Source organism: Heterodontus francisci, chromosome 3 (genome assembly GCF_036365525.1).
Source record: "Heterodontus francisci isolate sHetFra1 chromosome 3, sHetFra1.hap1, whole genome shotgun sequence".
Lineage (NCBI taxonomy): Eukaryota > Metazoa > Chordata > Chondrichthyes > Heterodontiformes > Heterodontidae > Heterodontus > Heterodontus francisci.
This window is the reverse complement of record NC_090373.1, coordinates 140,073,665-140,095,288: the sequence shown is the minus strand read 5'-3', so window position 1 is coordinate 140,095,288 and position 21,624 is coordinate 140,073,665. Positions and strand designations below refer to the sequence as shown.

The following is a 21,624-nucleotide window of genomic DNA, read 5'->3' as shown; positions in this document are numbered from 1 at the left end:
CCTTTCCAAAGCTTCCACATCCTTCCTATAATGCGGTGACCAGAACTGCACGCAATACTCAAGGTGCGGCCTCACCAGAGTTTTGTACAGCTGCATCATGACCTCGTGGCTCCGAAACTCGATCCCCCTACTAATAAAAGCTAACACACCATATGCCTTCTTAACAGCCCTATTAACCTGGGTAGCAACTTTCAGGGATTTATGTACCTGGACACCAAGATCTCTCTGCTCATCTACACTACCAAGAATCTTCCCATTAGCCCAGTACTCTGCATTGCTGTTACTCCTTCCAAAGTGAATCACCTCACACTTCTCCGCATTAAACTCCATTTGCCATCTCTCAGCCCAGCTCTGCAGCCTATCTATGTCCCTCTGTACCCTACGTTATTTTGACAATTTCCAGTTTCCTGGCCCCACCCGCCTCCTCTTCACTATGGACGTCCAATCTCTCTACACCTCCATCCCCCACCAGGACGGTTTGAGGGCTCTCCGCTTCTTCCTTGAACAGAGGCCCAACCAGTCCCCATCCACCACCACCCTCCTCCGCTTGGCTGAACTTGTTCTCACATTGAACAGCTTCTCCTTCAACTCCACTCACTTCCTTCAAGTAAAAGGTGTTGCCATGGGTACCCGCATGGGTCCTAGTTATGCCTGTCTTTTTGTGGGATATGTCGAACATTCCTTGTTCCAGTCCTACTCGGGCCTCCTCCCCCAACTCTTTTTCCGGTACATTGATGACTGTATCGGTGCAATTTCCTGCTCCTGCCCGGAACTGGAAAACGTTATCAACTTTGCTTCTAAATTCCACCCTTCTCTCATCTTTACATGGTCCATCTCCGATACTTCCCTTCCCTTCTTCGACTTCTCTGTCTCCATCTCTGGGGATAGGCTTCATTATAGGATTCATTATAAGCCCACCGACTCCCACAGCTACCTCGACTACACTTCTTCACACCCTGCCTCCTGTAAGGACTCCATTCCATTCTCCCAGTTTCTCCATCTCCGCGCATCTGCTTTGATGATGCAACCTGCCGTGACAGTGCTTCTGATCTGTCTTCCTTTTTCCTCAACCGAGGATTCCCCCCGCACTGTGGTTGACAGGGCCCTCAACCATGTCCGGCCCATTTCCTACATCTCTACCCTCACCCCTTCTCCTCCCTCCCAGAACCACAACAGGGTTCCCCTTGTCCTCACTGTCCACCCCATCAGCCTCCACATCCAAAGGATCATTCTCTGCCATTTCTGCCGCATCCAGCGTGATGCCACCACCAAAGGCATCTTCCCCTCCCTTCCCTGTCAGCATTCCAAAGGGACCATTCCCTCCGTGACACCCTGGTCCACTCCTCCATTACCCCAACACCTCGTCCCTGTCCCACGGCACCTTCCCCTGCAATCACAGGAGGTCCAAGGTGCTAAACACTCCTTTCAGGTGAAGCAGCGATTTACTTGTACTTCTTTCAATTCAGTATACTGTATTCACTGCTCACAATGTGGTCTGCTCTACACTGGGGAGACCAAACGCAGACTGGGTGACCGCTTTGCAGAACACCTCCGCTCAGTCCAAAAGCATGACCCCGAGCTTCCAGTTGCTGGCCCTGCTCTCGTGCTCACATCTCTGTCCTGGGATTGCTGCAGTGTTCCAGTGAACATCAACGCAAGCTCGAGGAACAGCATCTCATTTATTGATTAGGCACACTACAGCCTGCCGGACTGAACATTGAGTTCAATAATTTAAGAGCGTGATCTGCAGTATTTTGCTTTTATTTTTCCTGAGGTTTGGTGCTAAAAGCTGAACACAATACACACTGAGAATAGGGGTTGGATGTGGCACATTGATAACAGCACTGCCAGAGCATCAGCCTGGGCCAATTGTGAGTGCTCTGGGGGCAGAAGAGGCCTAGAACATTCCTCAGACTGAACAAGCACTATATTTGCCCAATTCTAGGAAATGGCCATCCAGTTTAGTGCACAGCAAGTCAGCCACATTTAAACAGCCTACAAACAATCCTGAACCAAGAAATAAGGACAACATTATCTCCTCCCACACTCTATCTACTTGACTTATTTCCACATCTCGGTCCTCTGAAACACAGAACCCTCGCTGGTACATTTGCAACATTGCACTGTTTGTGCGCCTGCCACAAGTGGCAGATCTTAGCGGCATTCAATAACTGAGAGAATTATGGATTATGGCACAGAGCTCAGTTGAGTAGCACTGAAATCCTTACACCCATCAGAATTGACTGCCGGAAAATTCCAGAATAGCCAATATAAAAACATAATAAATATTCGGCCATCTTTCGTAATCTCCTACTGTTACTAGTTTAGTTCTTGGGCTTGGTCATCCTGTCTGATGCACTGAGTCAGCCACAGATTCAGAGGCAACATACAATCAAGATGAGCAATTTGTGTTATTCAGACTAAAGGGATGAGTTTTACAAAGCAACTTTTTTAGCATATTGAACTTGGTATCACATGGAGTAATTGAGACAAAAAGCATAGATGTATTTAAGGGAAAGCCACAGATAAGTGAGGGAGAAAGAAACAGAGGTAATGCACATAGATTTAAATGAAATAGGATGGGAGGAAACTTGTTTGGAGCATAAAAACCAGCATAGACCAGTTGATCAAAATGACTTTTTTGTGTCTTATATTCTTTGCAAGAGCAATAAGAGCAACAAAATGCTACCGCATTTTATCTGCACAAGCTATTCGCAAAACAAATGAAGACTCCAAACAATGGAAGAAAGTTCTGAAACTCCAGCAGATGTCTCTGCATATGGCAGCGCTAAATCCATCAAAATCACTGCTGATCGAGGAAGGACAAAAGCCAGCTGGTATAACACTGCAAAGTATTACCACCAGGTGAGAAGGGGTCATGGGGTTCCCTCTCAGCTTTTGCCTGGTTTAACCATAACAGGCTTTAAATGTAGAAACACTGTTTTTAGCTGCTCCTCAGTGAATCCTTGTTCACTGCTCCAATTGTAAAGTAAAGAAATTAGACAGGTTTCCTTAGATTTAAACAAGAAAGGTGGAAGTTTAGTAATCTTAAACTCTAATCCGGTTAACGATTACATATATGTGACTAGACCACACTGGCATGCATACGCGATAAACACTTTTTCCCTCAATTTCCCCTCAACCTGGCACATGTGGCAACTCCGACAATACTCCACCACATCTTTGTGGAGTTTTGGCCAGTTAAACTGTTGTCTTATAGGGGCTTTGGTCTTCCGTATACCAGCATGTACAACCACTGTAGTCTCGTGGGCCATTCTTAATATTTCTCTCTGGTACCTCTGCGGCACCACTAACTGGTGAACTACTGTCCACTCCTCGCTCTCAGGTCTGTGAGGAGAACTCCATTTCCTCATCAGTACCTCGTTCTTTAAATAGTAGCAATCGGGGACTCCTTCTGCTTCAATTTCAGACTGGGCGGCCTGTACTAACTCTCGCAATACTGGGTCAGCTCACTGAGCCTCAGCTAGGGAATATCTATCTAACTCTTTCCCTGGGTCTTCTAACTTTCCAAAGACAGTCTCGATCAGACAGATCTCATGATCATCTGCCTGCAATGCCAATTCAGTCTCCTCTGGGGGAGCTGGTTTGATCATGGCCTCACTCATTACACATTCAAAGAAACTCCAGGGTACTGTCTCCTGCCACTGCCCTGTCTCTCTGACTTCCTGCGGTCTCTCTTTCTCTACTGGGGAAGCTACCACCTTCGTCCCTGCCAGATCATTACCTAGGAGCAGGTCAACCTCATCCAAAGACAAACAAGGGGCAATCCTTATGGTCACTGGTCCCAAAACTATGTCGCACTCCAAGTGCACCTGGTGTAAAGGTACAGGCGTACACTGCCTTCCAATACCAGTCACCATCATTCTGGTGTTTACTGCACTCTCTCGGGAACAGGTCAGGCCTTTTCCCAGTAAGAGGAATCTAGTGGCCCCTGTGTCCCTGAGGATTACTATGGACTTGCTTGCTCCACTCAAGGGGTATGGGGTTACTCACCCGTCAGACACAAAACCCTGATAACCTTCAGGAATCCTATTAGATTTTTCTGCACCTGCAGCGGTAAGCTTCCTGGGTCTCACTCTTACTGCAGTTCAAGCCACAGCTTGTTCTGCTGTGCTTTCTATCAGGTTCTCTTCTTCACTGAGCGGGTGTGCCCTGATTAATCCTACAGGTTTTCCCTTTAGCTTCCAGCAGTCAGCTCTTAAATGCCCTGCTTTATTACAATGGAAGCACACAGGTCTCCGGGACTCACTTCTACTACAGCACCTTCCTTTTTGGCTGGAGGAGGGCCCCCTGTGTTTCCTGCTTTTCTTTCCCTCCCTTGGGCTTCTATCACCTTCCCACCCTCTGTTCTTTTCAGATTTGTGGCAGTGATTAAGAAAGGTTTTCCCCTGGTAAACTGACTTATAAATGAGAGCAAAGTTATTGGCCAGGACTGCTGCCTGCCGGGCTTTATGAGCTGTCTGCTCTTCTACATGTGTCTTCATGGAGAGTGGGAGAGTTTTTAAATTACTCTAGCAAAATTACTTCTCTGAGATTTTCATAGCTGAGCTGTACTTTAAGAGCTCTCAGCCTCTGGTCAAAAGCCAGCTGCTTACTTCTCTCAAACTCCAGGTAAGTTTGATCAGCTTGCTTCTTGAGGGTTCTAAACTTTTGGCGATAGGCTTCCGGTACTAAGTCATATTCCCCGAGGATAGTATTTTTTGTCTGTTCATAATCTGATGAATTCTCATCTGGTCACATGGAATAAACCTCATGGGCTTTTCCTAGTAATTTGCTCTGTATCAGCAGAGTCCAAACCTCAGCTGGCCACTTTAACTGCCTTGCCAATTTTTCAAAAGACACAAAAAATGCTTCCACGTCTCCTTCATTGAATTTTGAGATCAGTTGGGAAAGTTTAACAATTCCGTACCCAGCCCTGAATTACGCTCCTCCATATTGGCCATGCTTTCACTGGGGTTACTCTGTCGCCCCTGGTTAACTCAAGCCGCCAAAGCCCTCTCTCTTCGCATTCTTTCTGGAAGGTTCTTTCTCTTTCTCTCTCCTCTGTTGCTTTCTCTCTTTCCTCTCTCTCTTTTTCTCCACATTTCTTCTGGAAGGCTCTTTTTCTCTCTCCTGTCTCTTTCTCCGGTCTCTCTCTTTTTCTCTTACCTCAAATTCAAGTTTCCTCTGCTCCAATTGTATCTTTGCTAGCAATACCCTGTCAGAGTCTACTTCTAACCCTGTTTCTGCTTCTTCAGGTTGAAGGAAAAAATGGTTGGCCACTAGTCTTAGGAGTTCAGACTTCCTAGCCTGAACTCGTGATCTCACACTGCTCAGCCATTTTCTTCAACTCCTCCATAGACAATGCTTTTAACTTCTCCCAAGTTACTTCACCCTGGCTTAGGGAGCTACTAGCTTCAGTCGCAGACAAGTTAGTATTCTAGCACACACAAGCACAAGAAAACCTGTATTGAAATCTTTTCTGAAGTTCTGAAGAAGGGTCACTGACCTTAAACGTTGACTCTGCTTCTCTCTCCACAGATGCTGCCAGACCTGCTGAGTACTAACCAGGCCTGAGTCTGCTTAGCTTCTGAGATCAGATGAGATCAGGCATTTTCAGACTAGTATGGCCTTAGGTATTTCCAGCATTTTTGTTTTTATTTCAGATTTCCAGCATCTGCAGTATTTTGCTTTTATTATTGAAATCTTTTCTCTTTCTTTGGGATCAATTTGACTTCCCACTTCCAATTTCTCATTTGTCTGTGGGTCAAATCCTGGACGCTGGCCCCCAAATTTCTGTTACGAACAGGTGAGAAGGGGTTATGGGGTTTCCTCTCAGCCTTTGCCTGGTTTAACCATAACAGGGTTTAATTTTAGAAACACTGTGTTTTTAGCTCCCCCTCAGTAAATCCTTGTTCACTGCTCCAATTGTAAGGCAAAGAAATCAGACAGGTTTTCTTAGTTTTAAACAAAAAAGATGGATGTTTATTAATCTTAAACTCTAATCCAGTTAACGACAACGAATATGCGACGTGACCATGCTAGCATGCATACGCAGTAAACACACACGCAGATAGAGACAGAAAAAACAGAAAAGAATAAAGGGGAAAAGTTTGAGGCAATATTGGGATTATAGTTACAGTCCTTTAAGTTCAATGTTGAGTCTTTGGTTGTCGGTAGGTCCTGCAATTCGTTGGGGCCCAGTACATGCTTCAACTTGTTTCGATGTCGGAGTCTTTTCTCTCTTGAGGTTTACATGTCTTCCATGGGTCCGGTGGCTTGGGAGAAAGCGAGAGAGGGACAGCCAGGAGAGAGGCTTTCTTGTTCCAGCTTCAGTTGTAAACTCTGCAGTCTCAATTCAAACTGTCCTGTGTCTCATTCAAAAGCCTGGACTAGCTGGTTTAACCAGTCCTGTCTTTGTGGATTGTATCACCTTAGCAGTCCCTGGAATGCACTTCCTTACATCTTCAATGTCCGGTGATCAAAATCCATTTGGGTTAATTGGCCCAGGGAGTAGTTCATTGTCTCCATAAGCGCCATCTCTTAGTATACAAATGTCCTCCAGTCAAAGGTCGAGTGATCTCTTTAACAAGTCCACCAACATTTTAAAATCAATGTTCATGTGATGAAGTTAATATGCCTCATTCTTGGCAGGTGGGGGTCTGCATGACAAAAGTCTGTGGGCTTGCAAATAGATGACTAACCCATGCATACAATATATGTGTTTGCTAAATGAGGAAATGTATGGCAAACTTTGATTCAAAGAATACCAATGGTAAATGCCAAAACTTTATTTTTCAAAACATTGTTACATAAATGACAGTTAGGGTGCCAAGAAAAGAGAGACCTTGTGAGTATGCAGACAGCAGTATGGGACAGGCTGTGAGTAAACAGGCAGCAGGGCACATAGGCAAGCAGTCTGTGGTTGGGAAACAACATCAGGAAGCAACCAGCGGAAGAGAGATTGAGTACACAAAGTAGAAGAGTGTGCATAAGCAGGTAGGCAGTGATATGAGGGAGAATGCATGTGCATGCAGTCAGCAGAAGTAAGAGAGCATGACCAGGTAGCCAATGGAAGGGAGAGTGTGTGACAAGGCAGTGAGCAACAACAAGTTAATTGTTTAGTTGACCCAGGGGTCAGCATTTGTCACAATGAAGAAATGGAGAATGTTGATGAAGTTATTGTGGTTGATGTGTACATGAGCTTCCAAAAGGCTTATGATAAAGTACCACATGCTAGACATGCTAACAAAATTGAAGCCATGGGATTAAAGGGCAGTGGCAGCATGGATATGAAATTGGCTAAAAAAACAAAACAACTTGTATTTATATAGTGCCTTTAATGCAATAAAACTTCACAAGGCACATCACGACAGCTTAATAAAGCAAATTTGACACCGGGCCATATTAGGAGCACCTTTAAAGGAGGAAAGAGAGGTAGAGAGACACGAGGTTAGGGAGGGATTTCCAGAGCATAAAGTTTTGGCAGCTGAAGACACAGCCACCAATAAGGGAGCAATTAAAATCAGGGAAGTGCAAGATGCCAGAATTAGAGTTGTGGTTTAACCAAAGCCCTGTCTAATTGTAGCAAGTCTTCCTTACTTTGCTTAACCTGCTTGATGACATCACTGTTGCTGGATACCTCGAGGCATTCAAAAACGAGATTCTACAGGCACAATGTGGGCATGTCCCCACAAAGATAAAGGCTGGTACAGCCAAATCTAGAGCCCCCTGGTTATCTAGAAGCTTACAAGGTAAGTTAAAGCAGAAAAAGAAAGCCTGTGATGATCACAAAAATTTTAATACTTTAGAAAGCCTAGAGGAGTATAGAAAGTGAAAGGGTGAAGTAAAAAAGGAAATCAGAAAAGCTATCATCTGACCTTATAGCATATAGGTGTTACCTTTCTGTATGTGTTTTCCCAGCTTTTGAGATCCATATATGATAATATCATTAGCTACCATCTCCACTTAATATTTTTGCTGGAAATCCCCTGCTCTTGAGGTTGTGAGCATTTATCTGGTCAAAATGATTTTAATTGGGTTTACTTGGCATCTGTTTCTGTAAGTACTATTCCATTTTATTATCTATAATTGTCTTTTTATGGTACCTTTTGTCTTTTTATGGGGCATTGTTGGAACCCTAGCGCCAGTTGCATTTTTGACTAGATTTCCCTTATAGTGGCTTCTCTCGGGTCTTGGCGCCCAACCAGCCATGGGTAAAATCCCTGTGGCGGCAGGCGGAGGTCCTTAAGTGGCCATTAAGGGGCTTTGATTGGCCTGGGGTGGATGGGCCATTTTTTGATGCCGCCACCCTGCATAAAGTGGTGGCGGAGGCGTGAGCGGGTAAGGAAGGGTTCCCCAAGCCTCCCGCTCCAATTTATGCCCCCACCCGCCACCTTCCCAGTTTTTGGGGGTGCGTAAAATTCAGCCCAAAGGTCAGGAAGATGCAACCCATTGCAAATGAGAGGAATTTGGGACTTTTAACCTCAAAGAAGTTGGCCATCAAAAAGGACTGTGTAATGCGTAAGTGTGGTGTGAGGTTTTCAAGTATTTTAATAAGTAAAGAGAATAGCTTTTCTCTGTAATCTGTGATATCAGCCACTTACAAAGTACTATTTAGTTAATGGAGATTTCTTTTAGTTTAGTCATAATGAAAGTCTTAATATATGAAATCTTGTGTATTTCTTTCAATTGGTCTGGGGGTTCATATCTCATATTTAGCATATTAACAATCTCACTGAGGTCATAACAATAGGCGGTCATCGTGATGGTGCGTAGATATGGTCGGAAGCTCATCTCAAGGTCAAACATGACACCAAGATTACGAGCAGTATGATTCAGCCTCTAACAGTTGCCAGGGTGAGGGATGGCGTCAGTGGCTAGGAAACAGAGTTTGTGGTGGGGTCTGAAGACAACGGCTTCAGTCTTCCTAATATTTAATTAGAGGAAATTTTTGCTCATCTGGTACTGAATGTCGGTCAAACAGTCTGATAATTTGGAGACAGTGGAAGATTTGAGAAAGTTGGTGATGAGGTAGAGCTGATTGTCGAGAGTAGTGGTGAACAGTTGTTTTTCAGACTGCAGGGAATTATACAGTGATATTCCCAGGGATCGGTATTAGTACTGCTCTTTTGATCTGTATTAATGTCCTGGACTTGAGTATCCAAGGCACAATTTCAATGTTTGCAAATGACAAAATTTAAAAATGTATTAAACAGTGAGGATGATAGTAACTGACTTCAAGAGGGTAAATTAATGCACAGGCTTGCTTGCTCGAGCAGGTGCTGGTGGACTTGCATGTTTCTGGCATTTTATTTTATTATTTCACATTTCCTGTATTTACAGTTTTACTTTTGCTGTGCATATCCCTGAATACCTTTTCCCTGTTGTATTTAACAATTTTCAAAAGTTTTTTTAAAAATTACTGTTCATTATCACCATTAGCTTTACACATCATTCTTTTCACTGGTTTCCACATGCAACAGAATTCATTGAGCCCATTATTTCCTCTTTGACTTTCAAACATACAAGTTTTACCAGTCTCTTTCAACTCCTTTGTTTAGTTCAATGCTAATAAGGGGCTTTCATTCAGGTCCCAGTTTGGAAAAAAAACATTGACCTTTCCTTCCTCTTTATCGGTGTAACAGAACTGCTGTACATTTCCAGCATTTTCTGTTAAATTCAATTTTCCTTTTTTTCTGTTCAGGAGTATAATTGGGCTTGCCAGCTATGGATTTTTTTTTTGTCAAGCAGAGATTTTTTTCAGTTGTGGCCTTGGAAACTTAACAGTCATTAATAAATATTAGAAATGCAGCTCGGGTAAAACGGTTAAACCTTGTAAAACTTGATTGTTGCTTTGGATCCTAAAAAATACTTTGGCAGAATTAAATGGTGGACTCATTTCAGGAGTGCCAAAATAAGCTTTTAGTGATCAGCTTTTTTCTCAGTATCCAAGGAGACAAACAGTATGAAGTTGTTTTTGCAGTATTCTGACAAAGGAAAGCTGGAAAACAAATCCTACTCTAATCACCTTTCAGCAAAGAAGGAAAAAAATTGAATTCCAAACTGGTGGTTTTATTAGTTTAGTCGTGACACAGAGATTATGATTAAGACCATCAAATTACATTGGATGGACAGAAAGTAATTATTTTGTGTTCACGATGTTTATAAATTAAAAATCAACATTTCAACAATAGAAAACAGCTTTCCATATTACAGCCTTAGAATCAGTGATATAAAATCCCTTATTACCTATTACAATTAAGTAACAGAATAATTAGTAATATAAAATGTTCAAACATTTAAACTCACTTTGACTTGGTCAATAAGGACAATTTTTAAATAGTAGGATGTCCAAAAACTGTCTAAGTTTCCAAATTCAATTTGAAATTAGTGGTGTTCTCTCTTCATCTGTGATGTTCCCAGAATGTGACCTTCATAAAAAGAAAAATCTATATAATATTTTCATTGAAGACAATTACATTTTCATATACATAGAAATAATGGGGGTATGAGAGGTTTTTGTATTTAGAATCAACAAGAGGGAAAAATCTACTTGACCTCATCCTCACCAATCTATCTGTCATAGGACATACCTGGGCAATTTTCCACATTGCTGGGTAGATGCCAGTGTTGTAGTTGTAGTTGTCCAGGACAATATTGGTAGGAGTGAGCACCGCAGAGTCCTTGTGGAGGTGAAGTCCCATCTTAACATTGAGGATACCTACCATCGTGTTGTATGGCACTACCACTGTGGTAAATGGGATAGAATTTGAACAGATCTAGCAATGCAAAACTGGGCATCGAAGAGGCACTGTGGGCCATCAGCAGCAGCAGAATTGTATTCAACCACAATCTGTAACCTCATGGCCCAGCATATCCCCCACTCTACCATTATCATCAAGCCGGGGGACCAACCCTGGTTCAATGAAGAGTGCAGGAGCACATGCCAGGAGCAGCACCAGGCATACCTAAATATAAAGTGTCAGCTTGGTGAAGCTGCAACACAGGACTACTTGCATGCCAAACAGCGTAAGCAGCATGCAAGAGACAGAGCTAAGTGATCCTGCAACCAATGGATCAGATCTAAGCTCTGCAGTCCTGTCACATCCAGTCATGAATAGTGGTGGACAATTAAACAACCAGCAGGAGGAGCAGGCTCCATAAATATCCACATCCTCAATGATGGGGGAGCCCAGCACATAGTCAGCATGGCTTTGTGCATGGGAAATCATGTCTCACGAATTTGATTGAGTTTTTCGAGGAGGTGACCAAGAGGATTGATGAGGGCAGGGCGATGGACGTTGTCTACATGGACTTTAGCAAGGCATTTGACAAGGTCCTGCATGGTAGGCTGGTCCAGAAGGTTCGAACACATGGGATCCAGGGTGAGCTAGCAAATTGGATACAAAATTGGCTTGGTAATAGGAGGCAGAGGGTGGTAGTGGAGGGTTGTTTTTCAGATTGGAGGCCGGTGACCAGTGGTGAGCCACAGGGATAGGTGCTGGGCCCTCTGTTGTTTGTCATATATATTAATGACTTGGATGTGAATGTAAGGGGCATGATTAGTAAGTTTGCAGATGACACCAAAATTGGTGGTATAGTGGACAGTGAAGAAAGTTGTCTAAGGTTACAACAGGATATAGATCAACTGGGAAAGTGGGAAAGTGGGCAAGGGAGTGACAAATGGAATTTAATGCAGACAAGTGTGAATTGATGCATTTGGGAAGTTAAACCAGGGCAGGCCATATACAGTGAATGGCAGGGCCCTGGGGAGTATTGTTGCGCGGAGAGACCTTGGGGTGCAAGTACATAGTTCCCTGAAAGTGGCAACACAGGTAGACAGGGTGGTGAAGAAGGCATATGGCATGCTTGCCTTCATCAGCTGAGGCATTGAGTACAAGAGTTGGGACGTCATGTTATAGTTGCACATAACGTTGGTTAGGCCGCATTTGGTGTACTGTGTGTAGTTCTGGTCGCCGCACTACAGGAAAGATGTGATTAAGCTAGAGAAGGTGCAGAAAAGATTCACAAGGATGTTGCTTGGTTTGCAGGGCTTGAGTTATAAAGAGAGATTGGATAGAGTGGGTCTGTTTTCCCTGGAGCGAAGGAAGCTGAGAGGGGACATGATAGAGGTATATAAAATTATGAGAGGCATAGATAGGGTAGATAGCCAGAGTCTTTTTCCCACGGTAGGTGACTAAAACCAGAGGGCATAGATTTAAGGTGAGAGGGAGGAGGTTTAAAGGGGATCAAAGGGGTAAATCTTTCACACAAAGAATAGTGGGTATCTGGAATGAACTGCCAGAGGAGGTGGTGGAGGCAGGAACAGTAGCGACATTCAAGAGGCATCTGGACAGGTACTTGAATGAGCAAGGCATACAGGGATATGGAATAATGCAGGCAGGTGGGATTAATATAGATAGGCATTATGGTCGGCATGGATGCAGTGGACCGAAGGGCCTGTTTCTATGCTGTACGACTCTAAGACTCTATCAGTGCAAAAGACAAGGCTGAAGTATGTGCATCCACCTTCAGCCAGAAGTGCCGAGTGGATGATCCACCTCGGCCTGCTCCTGAGGTCCCCAGCATCACAGATGCCAGTCTTCAGCCAATCCAATTCACTCTGCGTGGTATCAAGAAATGACTGAAAGCACTGGATACTGCAAAGGCTATGGCCCTGACAACATTCCGGCAATAGGACTGAAGCCCTGTGCTCCAGAACTAGCTGCGCCCCTAGCCAACCTATTCCAGTACAACACTGGCATCTACCCGGAAATGTGGAAAATTGCCCAAGCAGGTCAGGTGTACAAAAAGTAGGACAAATCCAACCCGGCCAATTACTGCCCCATCAGTCTACTCTTGATCATCAGCAAAGTGATGGAAGGGGTTGTTGACAGTGCTATCAAGTGGCACTTGCTCAGCAATAACCTGCTCACTGACGCTCAGTTTGGGTTCCGCCTGGGCCACTCAGTTCCTGACCTCATTATAGCCTTGGTCCAAACCTGGGTAAAAGAGCTGAATCACAGAATTGTTACAGCGTAGAAGGCAGCCATTCAGCCCATCGTGTCTGCACCAGCTCTCCAAATGAGCAATTCACCGAATGCCTTTCCCACGCCTTCTCCCCATAATCCTCCACATTCTTCCTTTTCATATAACTGTCTAATTCCCTTTTAAAAATTCAATTGAACCTGCCTCGTTCAATTGATCCACCACGTGAATCCACACGTTCTCAGGCAGCGCATTCCAGACCTTAACGACTCGCTGCATGAAAAAGTTTTTCTTCATGTCGTTTTTGCTTCTCTTACCAATTACTTTAAATCTGTGCCCTCTCATTCTCAATCCTTTCTCCTTTCACCAGTGGGAACAGTTTCTCTGTATCTACTCTGTCCACACCCCTCATGATTTTGAATACCTCTATCAAATCACCTCTCAGCCTTCTCTTCTCCAAGGAAAACAATCCTAACTTCTCCAATCTATCTTCATAACTGAAATTCCTCATCCCTGGAACCATTCTCATCAATCTTTTCTGTACTCTCTCTAATGCCCTCACATTTTTCCGACAGTGCGGTGCCCAGAACTGAATGCAATACTCCAGCTGAGGCCGAACTACTGTCTTATACAAGTTCAACATAACTTCCTTGCTCTTGTACTCTATGCCCCTATTAATAAAGCCCAGGATACTGTATGCTTTGTTAACTGTGCTCTCAACCTGTCCTGCCACCTTCAATGACTTATGCACATATACACCTAGGTCCCTCTGCTCCTGCACCCACTTTAGAATTGTACCTTTTATTTTATATTGTCTCTCCATGTTCTTCCTCCCAAAATGAATCACTTCACATTTCTCTGCATTGAACTTCATCTGCCACCTATCCGCCCATTCCACCAACTTGTCATTGTCCTTTTGAAGTTCGACACCATCCTCCTCAGTTCACAATGTTTCCAGGTTTCGTATCATTCACAAACTTTGAAATTGTGCCCTGTACACCAAGGTCTAGGTCATTAATATCAGGAAAAGCAAGGGTCCCAGCACTGACTCCTGGGGAACTCCTTCCAACAGCCCGAAGAACATCCATTAACCAATACTCTTTGTTTCCTGTCACTCACCCAATTCTGTATCCATGTTGCTACCGTCCCTTTTATTCCATCAGCTATAACTTTGCTCACAAATCTGTTGTGTGGCAATGTATCAGAGTCTTTTGAAAGTTCACGTACACCACGTCAACTACATTGCTCTCATCAATCCTCTCTGTTACTTCTTCAAAAAACTCCAGCAGGTTAGTTAAACATGACTTTCCCTTAAGAAATCCATGCTGGCTTTCTTTAATGAACCCACATTTGTCCATGTGACTATTAATTTTGTCCCGAATTATTCTTTCTGGATGTTTCCCCACCTCTGAAGTTAAACTGACTGGCCTGTAGATGCTGGCCTTATCTTTACACCCTGTTTTGAACAAGGGTCTAACGTTTGCAATTGTCCAGTCCTCTGGCACCACCCCTATGTCTAAGGAAGACTGAAAAATTTTGGCCAGTACCTCTGTGATTTCCACCCTCTCTTAATATCTTCCCTTGTTGGATGCTTCTCCTCTAGTCCTGAAGTGCTTTTGCCACTTTAAGTACAGGCAGCTATCTAATATCCTTATCAATTTTAAACCCTTCTAGTGTATAAATCACCACCTCTTTCATCAGTGCCTGGGTTGCACCTTCTACCTTGATAAAGACAGATGCTAAGTATTCATTTAATATCTCAGCTATTCCCCCTGCCTCTATGCGTAAATCCCCTTCATGGTCTCTAATCGGCCCAACACCTCCTTTTACTGCCTTTTTACTATTTATATGTCTATAGAAAACTTTGGGATTCACTTTAATGTTAGCTGCCAGTCTCTTTTCATGCTCTCTCTTTGCTTCTTTTATTTGTTTTTTCACTTCCCCTCTGGGTCTTCTACATTCAGCCTGGTACTCAATATTATTTTCTACTTGGCATCTGTCATAAGCACACTTTTTCGTCTTTATCTTAATCTCTACCTCTTTTATCATCCAGGGAGCTCTGGATTTGTTTACCCCACCTTTCCCCTTCGAGTGAACGTAGCTTGGGCACAGTCAAGGTATCTCCCCTTTGAAGGTAGCCCATTATTCAGCTACCGTTTTTCCTGCCAACCTTTGACTCCAATTTATTCGCCCCAGCTCCATTCTTCTCCCAATGAATTTGGCTTTCCCCCAGTTAATTATTCTTACTCTGGATTGTTCTTTGTCATTTTCCACAGTCAGCTTAAACCTTATGATACAATGATCACTGTCCCGAAAATGAACTCCTACTGATACTTGATCCACTTGGCCCACCACATTCCCAAGAACCAGTTCTAGCAGTGCCTCCTTTCGTGTTGGACTAGAAACATAGTGCAATAGAAAAATTTTCTACAACACACTCTCAGAACTCTCGCCCCTCACTTGTTGGAAATGGATATTAGGAAATGGGAATGGGGACATCAGGAGGAGGCTGAGATGGATCATCTACTTGGCATTTTCTGCCTGATGACGGTTGAAAATGCTTCAGCTTGTCTTTTGCACTCAGAAGCTGCGCTTCGCCATCATTGAGAATGGGAATTTTCCTGAAGCCCCCTCCTCCCATTAGTTGTTCATTTGTCCACCACAATTCACTACTGGATGTGGCAGGACTGCAGAACTTTGATCTGATCCACTTATTGCGAGATTTGCTTAGTTCTGTCTATAGCATGCTGCTCTCACTATTTAGTATATATGTAGTCCTGTATTGTAGCTTCACCAGGTTGGTACCTCATTTTTAGATATGGCTGGTGCTGCTCCTGGCATGCTTTTCTTTACTTCTCACTGTACAGGGTTGGTTCCCTGACTTGATGGTAATGGTGGAGTGAAGGATATGCCGGGCCATGAGGTTACAGATTGTGGTTGTGTACAATTCTGCTGCTGCCGATGGCCCACAGCACCTCATGGATGCCCAGTTTTGAACTGCTAGATCTGTTCTGAATCTAATCCATTCAGCACGGTGGTAATGCCGGGAAGGTGTCCTCACTGTGAAGATGGGACTTTGTCTCCACAAGGACTGTGTGGTGGTCACTCCTACCAATACTGTCATGGAGAGATGCATCTATGACAGGTTGATTGGTAAGGACAAAGTCAAGCAGGTTTTTTCTGCTTGTTGGTTCTCTCACCACCTGTCATAGGCCCAGTCTGGCAGATATCATAAGATCATAAGAACTAGGAGCAGGAGTAGGCCGTCTGGCCCCTCGAGCCTGTTCTGCCATTCAATAAGATCATGGCTGATCTTTTCGTGGACTCAGATCCACTTACCCGCGCTCTCACCGTATCCCTTAATTCCTTTATTGTTCAAAAAGATATATGTCCTTCAGGACTCGGCCAGCTTAGTCAGTAGCGGTGCTATCAAGCCATTCTTGGTGATGGACATTGAAATCCTCCACCCAGAGTACATTCTGCTCCCTTGCTAGTCTCAGTGTTTCTTTCAAGTGGTGTTCAACATGGAACAGTAACGATTCATCAGCTGAGGGAGGGTGGTGGTTGGTAATCAGCAGGGGGTTTCCTTTCCCATGTTTGACCTGATGTTATGAGACTTCATGGGATCCAGAGTCAATGTTGAGAAATCCAAGGGCCACTCACTCCCGACTGTATACCACTGTGCTGCCACCTCTGGTTGGTCTGTTCTTCCAGTAGAACAGGACATAACCAGAGATGGTGATGGATGTATCTGGGATGCTGGCTGAAACCTATGATTCTGTGGGTATGACAACGTCAGGCTGTTTTTTGAGTAGTCTGTGGGACAGCTCTCTCAATTTTGGCACAAGTCCCCAGATGTTAGTGAGGAGGATTTTGCAGGCTGGGTCTGTCTTTAACATGTCTGAAGCCATTGCTAAGGTCGATGCTGAGAGGTCCATCCAGTTTTATTATTTTTATACCTTTTTATGGGGTTTGATAGAACCAAGTGGCTTGCTAAGCTACTTGAGAGGGCAGGTAAGGATATCGCTGTGGGCCTAGCATCAAATATAGGCCAGACAGGTTTCTTTCCCAACAGGACCTTAGTGAATCAGGTGGATTTTAATTCATTACTATCTAGTGCACTGTTTTTATGATAAGCACTACCAGCCTCAACACCAGGAAACAACTATACTCACTGGTGTCACTTTTAGCATGAAAAGAGAGAAAAACATATTGAAAAACACAACCTTTATGAGAAAGATTTTTCAGTGAGAGAATTATACACTATTCAGTATTCTCGCTCCCGACTGCTATCCCAACAATGTCTGCGTCAAAGTGCATATTTTTCCAAAGGTTTCTAATCCAGTATTCACCCAACTTCCATATACGTATAATGGTTGGCTGCCCAATTAGGTCCATATTTGAGACAAAATGCTGAAACATGTCACATAGAAACATAGAAAAGAGGAGCAGGAGTAGGCCATTTGGCCCTTCGAGCCTTCTCCACCATTCATTATGATCATGGCTGATCATCCAACTCAGTAACCTGTTCCCGCTTTCGCCCCATTCCCTTTGATCCCGTTAGACCCAAGAGCTATATCTAACTCCTTCTTGAAAACGTACAATGTTTTGGCCTCAACTGCTTTCTGTGGTAGCAAATTCCACAGGCTCACCAACCTCTGGGTGAAGAAATTTCTCTGCATCTCAGTCCTGAAAGGTTTATCCCATATCCTTAGACTATGACCCCTGGTTCTGGACCTCCCCACCATTGGGAACATCTTTCCTGCATCTACCCTATCAAGTCCTGTTAGAATTTTATAGTTTCTATGAGATCCCCCCTCACTCTTCTGAACTCCAGCGAATATAATCCTAACCAACTCAATCTCTTCTCATATATCAGTCCCGCCATCCCAGGAATCAGTCTGGTAAACCTTCACTGCACTCCCTCTATAGCAAGAACATCCTTCCTCAGATAAGGAGACCAAAACTTCACACAATATTCCAGGTGTGGCCTCGCCAAGACCCTGCATAATTGCAGCAAGACATCTCTGCTCCTGTACTCGAATCCTCTCGCTATGAAGGCCAACATACCATTTGTCTTTTTTGCCACCTGTTGGACCTGCATGCTTACCTTCAGTGACTGGTGTACGAGAACATCCAGGTCTCGTTGCATATTCCCTTCTCTCAGTTTATAGCCGTTCAGATAATAACCTGCCTTCCTGTTTTTGCTACCAAATTGCATTACCTCACAATTATCCACATTATACTGCATCTGCCATGTATTAGCCCACTCACTCAACTTGTCCAAATCACCCTGAAGCCTCTCTGCATCCTCCTCACAACTCACCCTCTCACCCAGTTTTGTCTCATCTGCAAATTTGGCGATATTACATTGAGTTCCCTCATCTAAATCATTAATATATATTGTGAATAGCTGGGGTCCTAGCACCGATCCCTGCGGTACCCCTCCAGTCACTGCCTGCCAATTGGAAAAAGACCCATTTATCCCTATTCTTTGTTTCCTGCCTGCCAACCAATTTTCTATCCATCGCAATACACTACCCCCAATCCCATGCGCTTTAATTTTACATGCTAATCTCTTATGTGGGACTTTGTCGAAAGCCTTCTGAAAGTCCAAATAAATCACATCCACTGGCTCCTCCTCATCAACTCTATTAGTTACATCCTCGAAAAATTCTAGTAGATTTGTCAAGCATGATTTCCCTTTCGTAAATCCATGCTGACTCTGCCCGATTCTACCACTGTTCTCCAAGTGCTCTGCGATAAAATATTTGATAATGGACTCTAGAATTTTCCCCACTACCGACGTCAGGCTGACTGGTCTATAATTCCCTGCTTCCTCTCTACCTCCCTTTTTGAATAGTGGGGTTACATTAGCTACCCTCCAATCTGTAGGAACTGTTCCAGAGTCGAAAGAATCTTGGAAGATGACCATCAACGCATCCACTATTTCTAGGGCCACTTCCTTATGTACTCTGGGATGCATACCATTAGGCCCTGGGGATTTATCGGCCTTCAATCCCATCAATTTCCCCAACACCATTTCTCTACTAATACTGATTTCCTTCAGTTCCTCTCTTTCACTAAGCCCTGTGTTCCCCAACATTTCTGGTATGATATTTGTGTCCTCCTTTGTGAAGACAGAACCAAAGTATGCATTTAGTTGGTAAGCCATTTCTTTGTTCCCCCATAATAAATTCCCCTGTTTCTGACTGTAAGGAACCTACATTTGTCTTCATCAATCTTTTTCTCTTCACATACCTATAGAAACTTTTACAGTCAGTTTTTATGTTCCCCACAAGCTTGCCCTCGTACTGTATTTCCCCCTTCTTAATCAATCCCTTAGTCCTCCTTTGCTGAATTCTAAACTGCTCCCAATCCTCAGGTCTGTTGTTTTTTCTGGCAAATTTATATGTCTCTTCCTTGGATCTAATGCTATCTCTAATTTCCCTTGTAAGCCACGGTTTGGCTACCTTTCCCGTTTTACTTTTGCGCCAGACAGGGATAAACAATTGTTGCAGTTCATCCATGTGCTCTTTAAATGTTTGCCATTGCCTATCCACCGTTATCCCTTTCAGTAACGTTTCCCAATCCGTCATAGCCAACTCGCACCTCATACCTTCGTAGTTTCCTTTACTGAGATTCAGGATCCTAGTCTCAGAATCAACTACATCACTCTCCATCTTGATGAAGAATTCTATCATATTATGGTCGCTCGTCCCCAAGGGGTCTCGCATCAATGGATTGTCAATTATTCCTCTCTCATTACACCATACCCAGTCTAGGATGGTCTGTTCTCTAGTTGGTTCTTCAACATAGTGGTCCAGAAAACCATCCCGTATACACTCCAAGAACTCCTCCTCTATGGTATTGTGACTAATTTGATTTGCCCAATCTACATGCAGATTAAAGTCACCCATAATAATACATGAGGATGTAACAAGCAGGGTGATAAAGGGGAACCAGTAGCTACAGTGTATTTGGATTTCCAAAAGGCATTCGATAAGGTGCCACATAAAAGGTTACTGCACAACATAAGAGCTCATGATGTTGGGGATAATATAATAGCATGGATGGAGGATTGGCAAGCAGGAAATAGAGAGTCAGGATAAATCGGTCATTTTCAGGTTGGCAAATTGCCACAGGGATGAGTTCTGGGGCTTCAACTATTTACAATCTATATTAATGACTTGGATGAAGGGACTGGGTGTATTGTAACCAAAGTTTCTGACAATACAAAGATAGGTAGGAAAGCAAGTTGTGAGGAGGACACAAATGGCTGAATTTTATGCCGCCCCAGTGGATCGGATGGTAGAATGGGGGCGGCGTAAAATTGAGCAGCAGGCTCCGGGAGGCCTAACCGTCCTGCTTCCGCCTCTGGCTAAGTTTACAGCATCAGGTGGGAGGTGGGAAACGGCCTGCCCGCCCAAGGCCAATCAAGACCCTTAAGTGGCCACTTAACGGCCACTTAAGGGCCCTCGCCAGCCTCCACGAGTATTTCACCCATGGCAAGCGGGCGTGCTGGGGACATGAAAGGTATCCCAGCGATAGCTGCTGGCCTTTCCGCACCCCGGTGGGGGGGAGGGGGGGATGCCATGGCAATCAGGCACAGGGTGCCCGATTGAGGGCCACCCCCACCTCCCAACCCACCCCCGGGACCCAAGACGCCCTCTCCCACCAAATGACCACTCCAGCCCCACCAGGGAAGGACCGATCCTCCTGGTGAGGAAACCTTAACTTACCTTCCCTCCAGGCTCCTTGGTGTTGGTTGGGCTGCAGTCCCAACAGTGTCCACCGCTCCCGGTGGCGCTGCTGGGACTAAGAGCTGCTAGCCCGATGATTGGCCGGCAGTTCACGGAGGCGGGACCTCCTCCCTCAAGCGGCTGGAAGTCCCGCCTCGGGAGAATTAAAGCCTGGGGACCCGTAAAATACGGGACAGTTCTCCAGGCTAGGTGGATTCCTGTCCGACTAAGGTAAAATTCAGACCAAAATGTCTGCAAAGAGTTATAGATAGGTTAAGTGAGTGGGCAAAAATTGGTAGATGGAGTATAATGTGGGAAAATGTGAGATTGTCCATTTTGGAGGGAAGAACAGAAAAGAAGAATATTATTAAACGGAGAGAGACAGCAGAATGCTGCGATACAGAGGGACCTGGGTGTCCTCGTACATGAATCACAAAAGGTTAGCATGCAGGTACAGCAAGTAAAATTAGGAAGGCAAATTAAATGTTGGCCTTTATCGCAAGGGGGATGGAGTTTAAATGCAGGGAAGTCTTGGTACAACTGTACAGGGTATTGGTGAGACCACACCTAGAGTTTTGCGTTCAGTTTTGTTCTCCTTATTTAAGAAGGGATATACCTGCATTGGAGACAGCTCAGAAAAGGTTCACGAGGTTGATTCCTGGAATGAAGGGGTTGCCTTATGAGGAAAGGTTGAGCTGTTTGGGCCTATACTCATTGGAGTTTAGAAGAATGAGAGGTAATCTTATTGAAACATATCAAATTCTGAGGGGGCTTGACAAGGTAGATGCTGAGAGGATATTCCCCCACGTGGGGAAATATAGAACTCGGGGGCATAATTTCAAAATAAAGGATCTCCCTTTTAAAATGTTGATGAGGAGGAATTTCTTTTCTC

At 44.2% G+C, this 21,624-nt stretch overlaps 1 protein-coding gene across 1 annotated transcript in view; it reads right to left on the bottom strand.

Annotated features, from left to right (window-relative positions):
* Positions 1-10,053: 10,053 nt before the first annotated feature.
* The window catches only part of LOC137361872 (MFS-type transporter SLC18B1-like), a 69,883-nt gene continuing 58,312 nt past the window's right edge, over positions 10,054-21,624 (bottom strand). Inside the window, exon 14 of the mRNA XM_068026478.1 lies at positions 10,054-10,433. Coding sequence (XP_067882579.1) covers positions 10,379-10,433 — 55 coding nt within the window. The 3' untranslated portion in view covers positions 10,054-10,378. The remainder of the gene's footprint in view (positions 10,434-21,624) is intronic.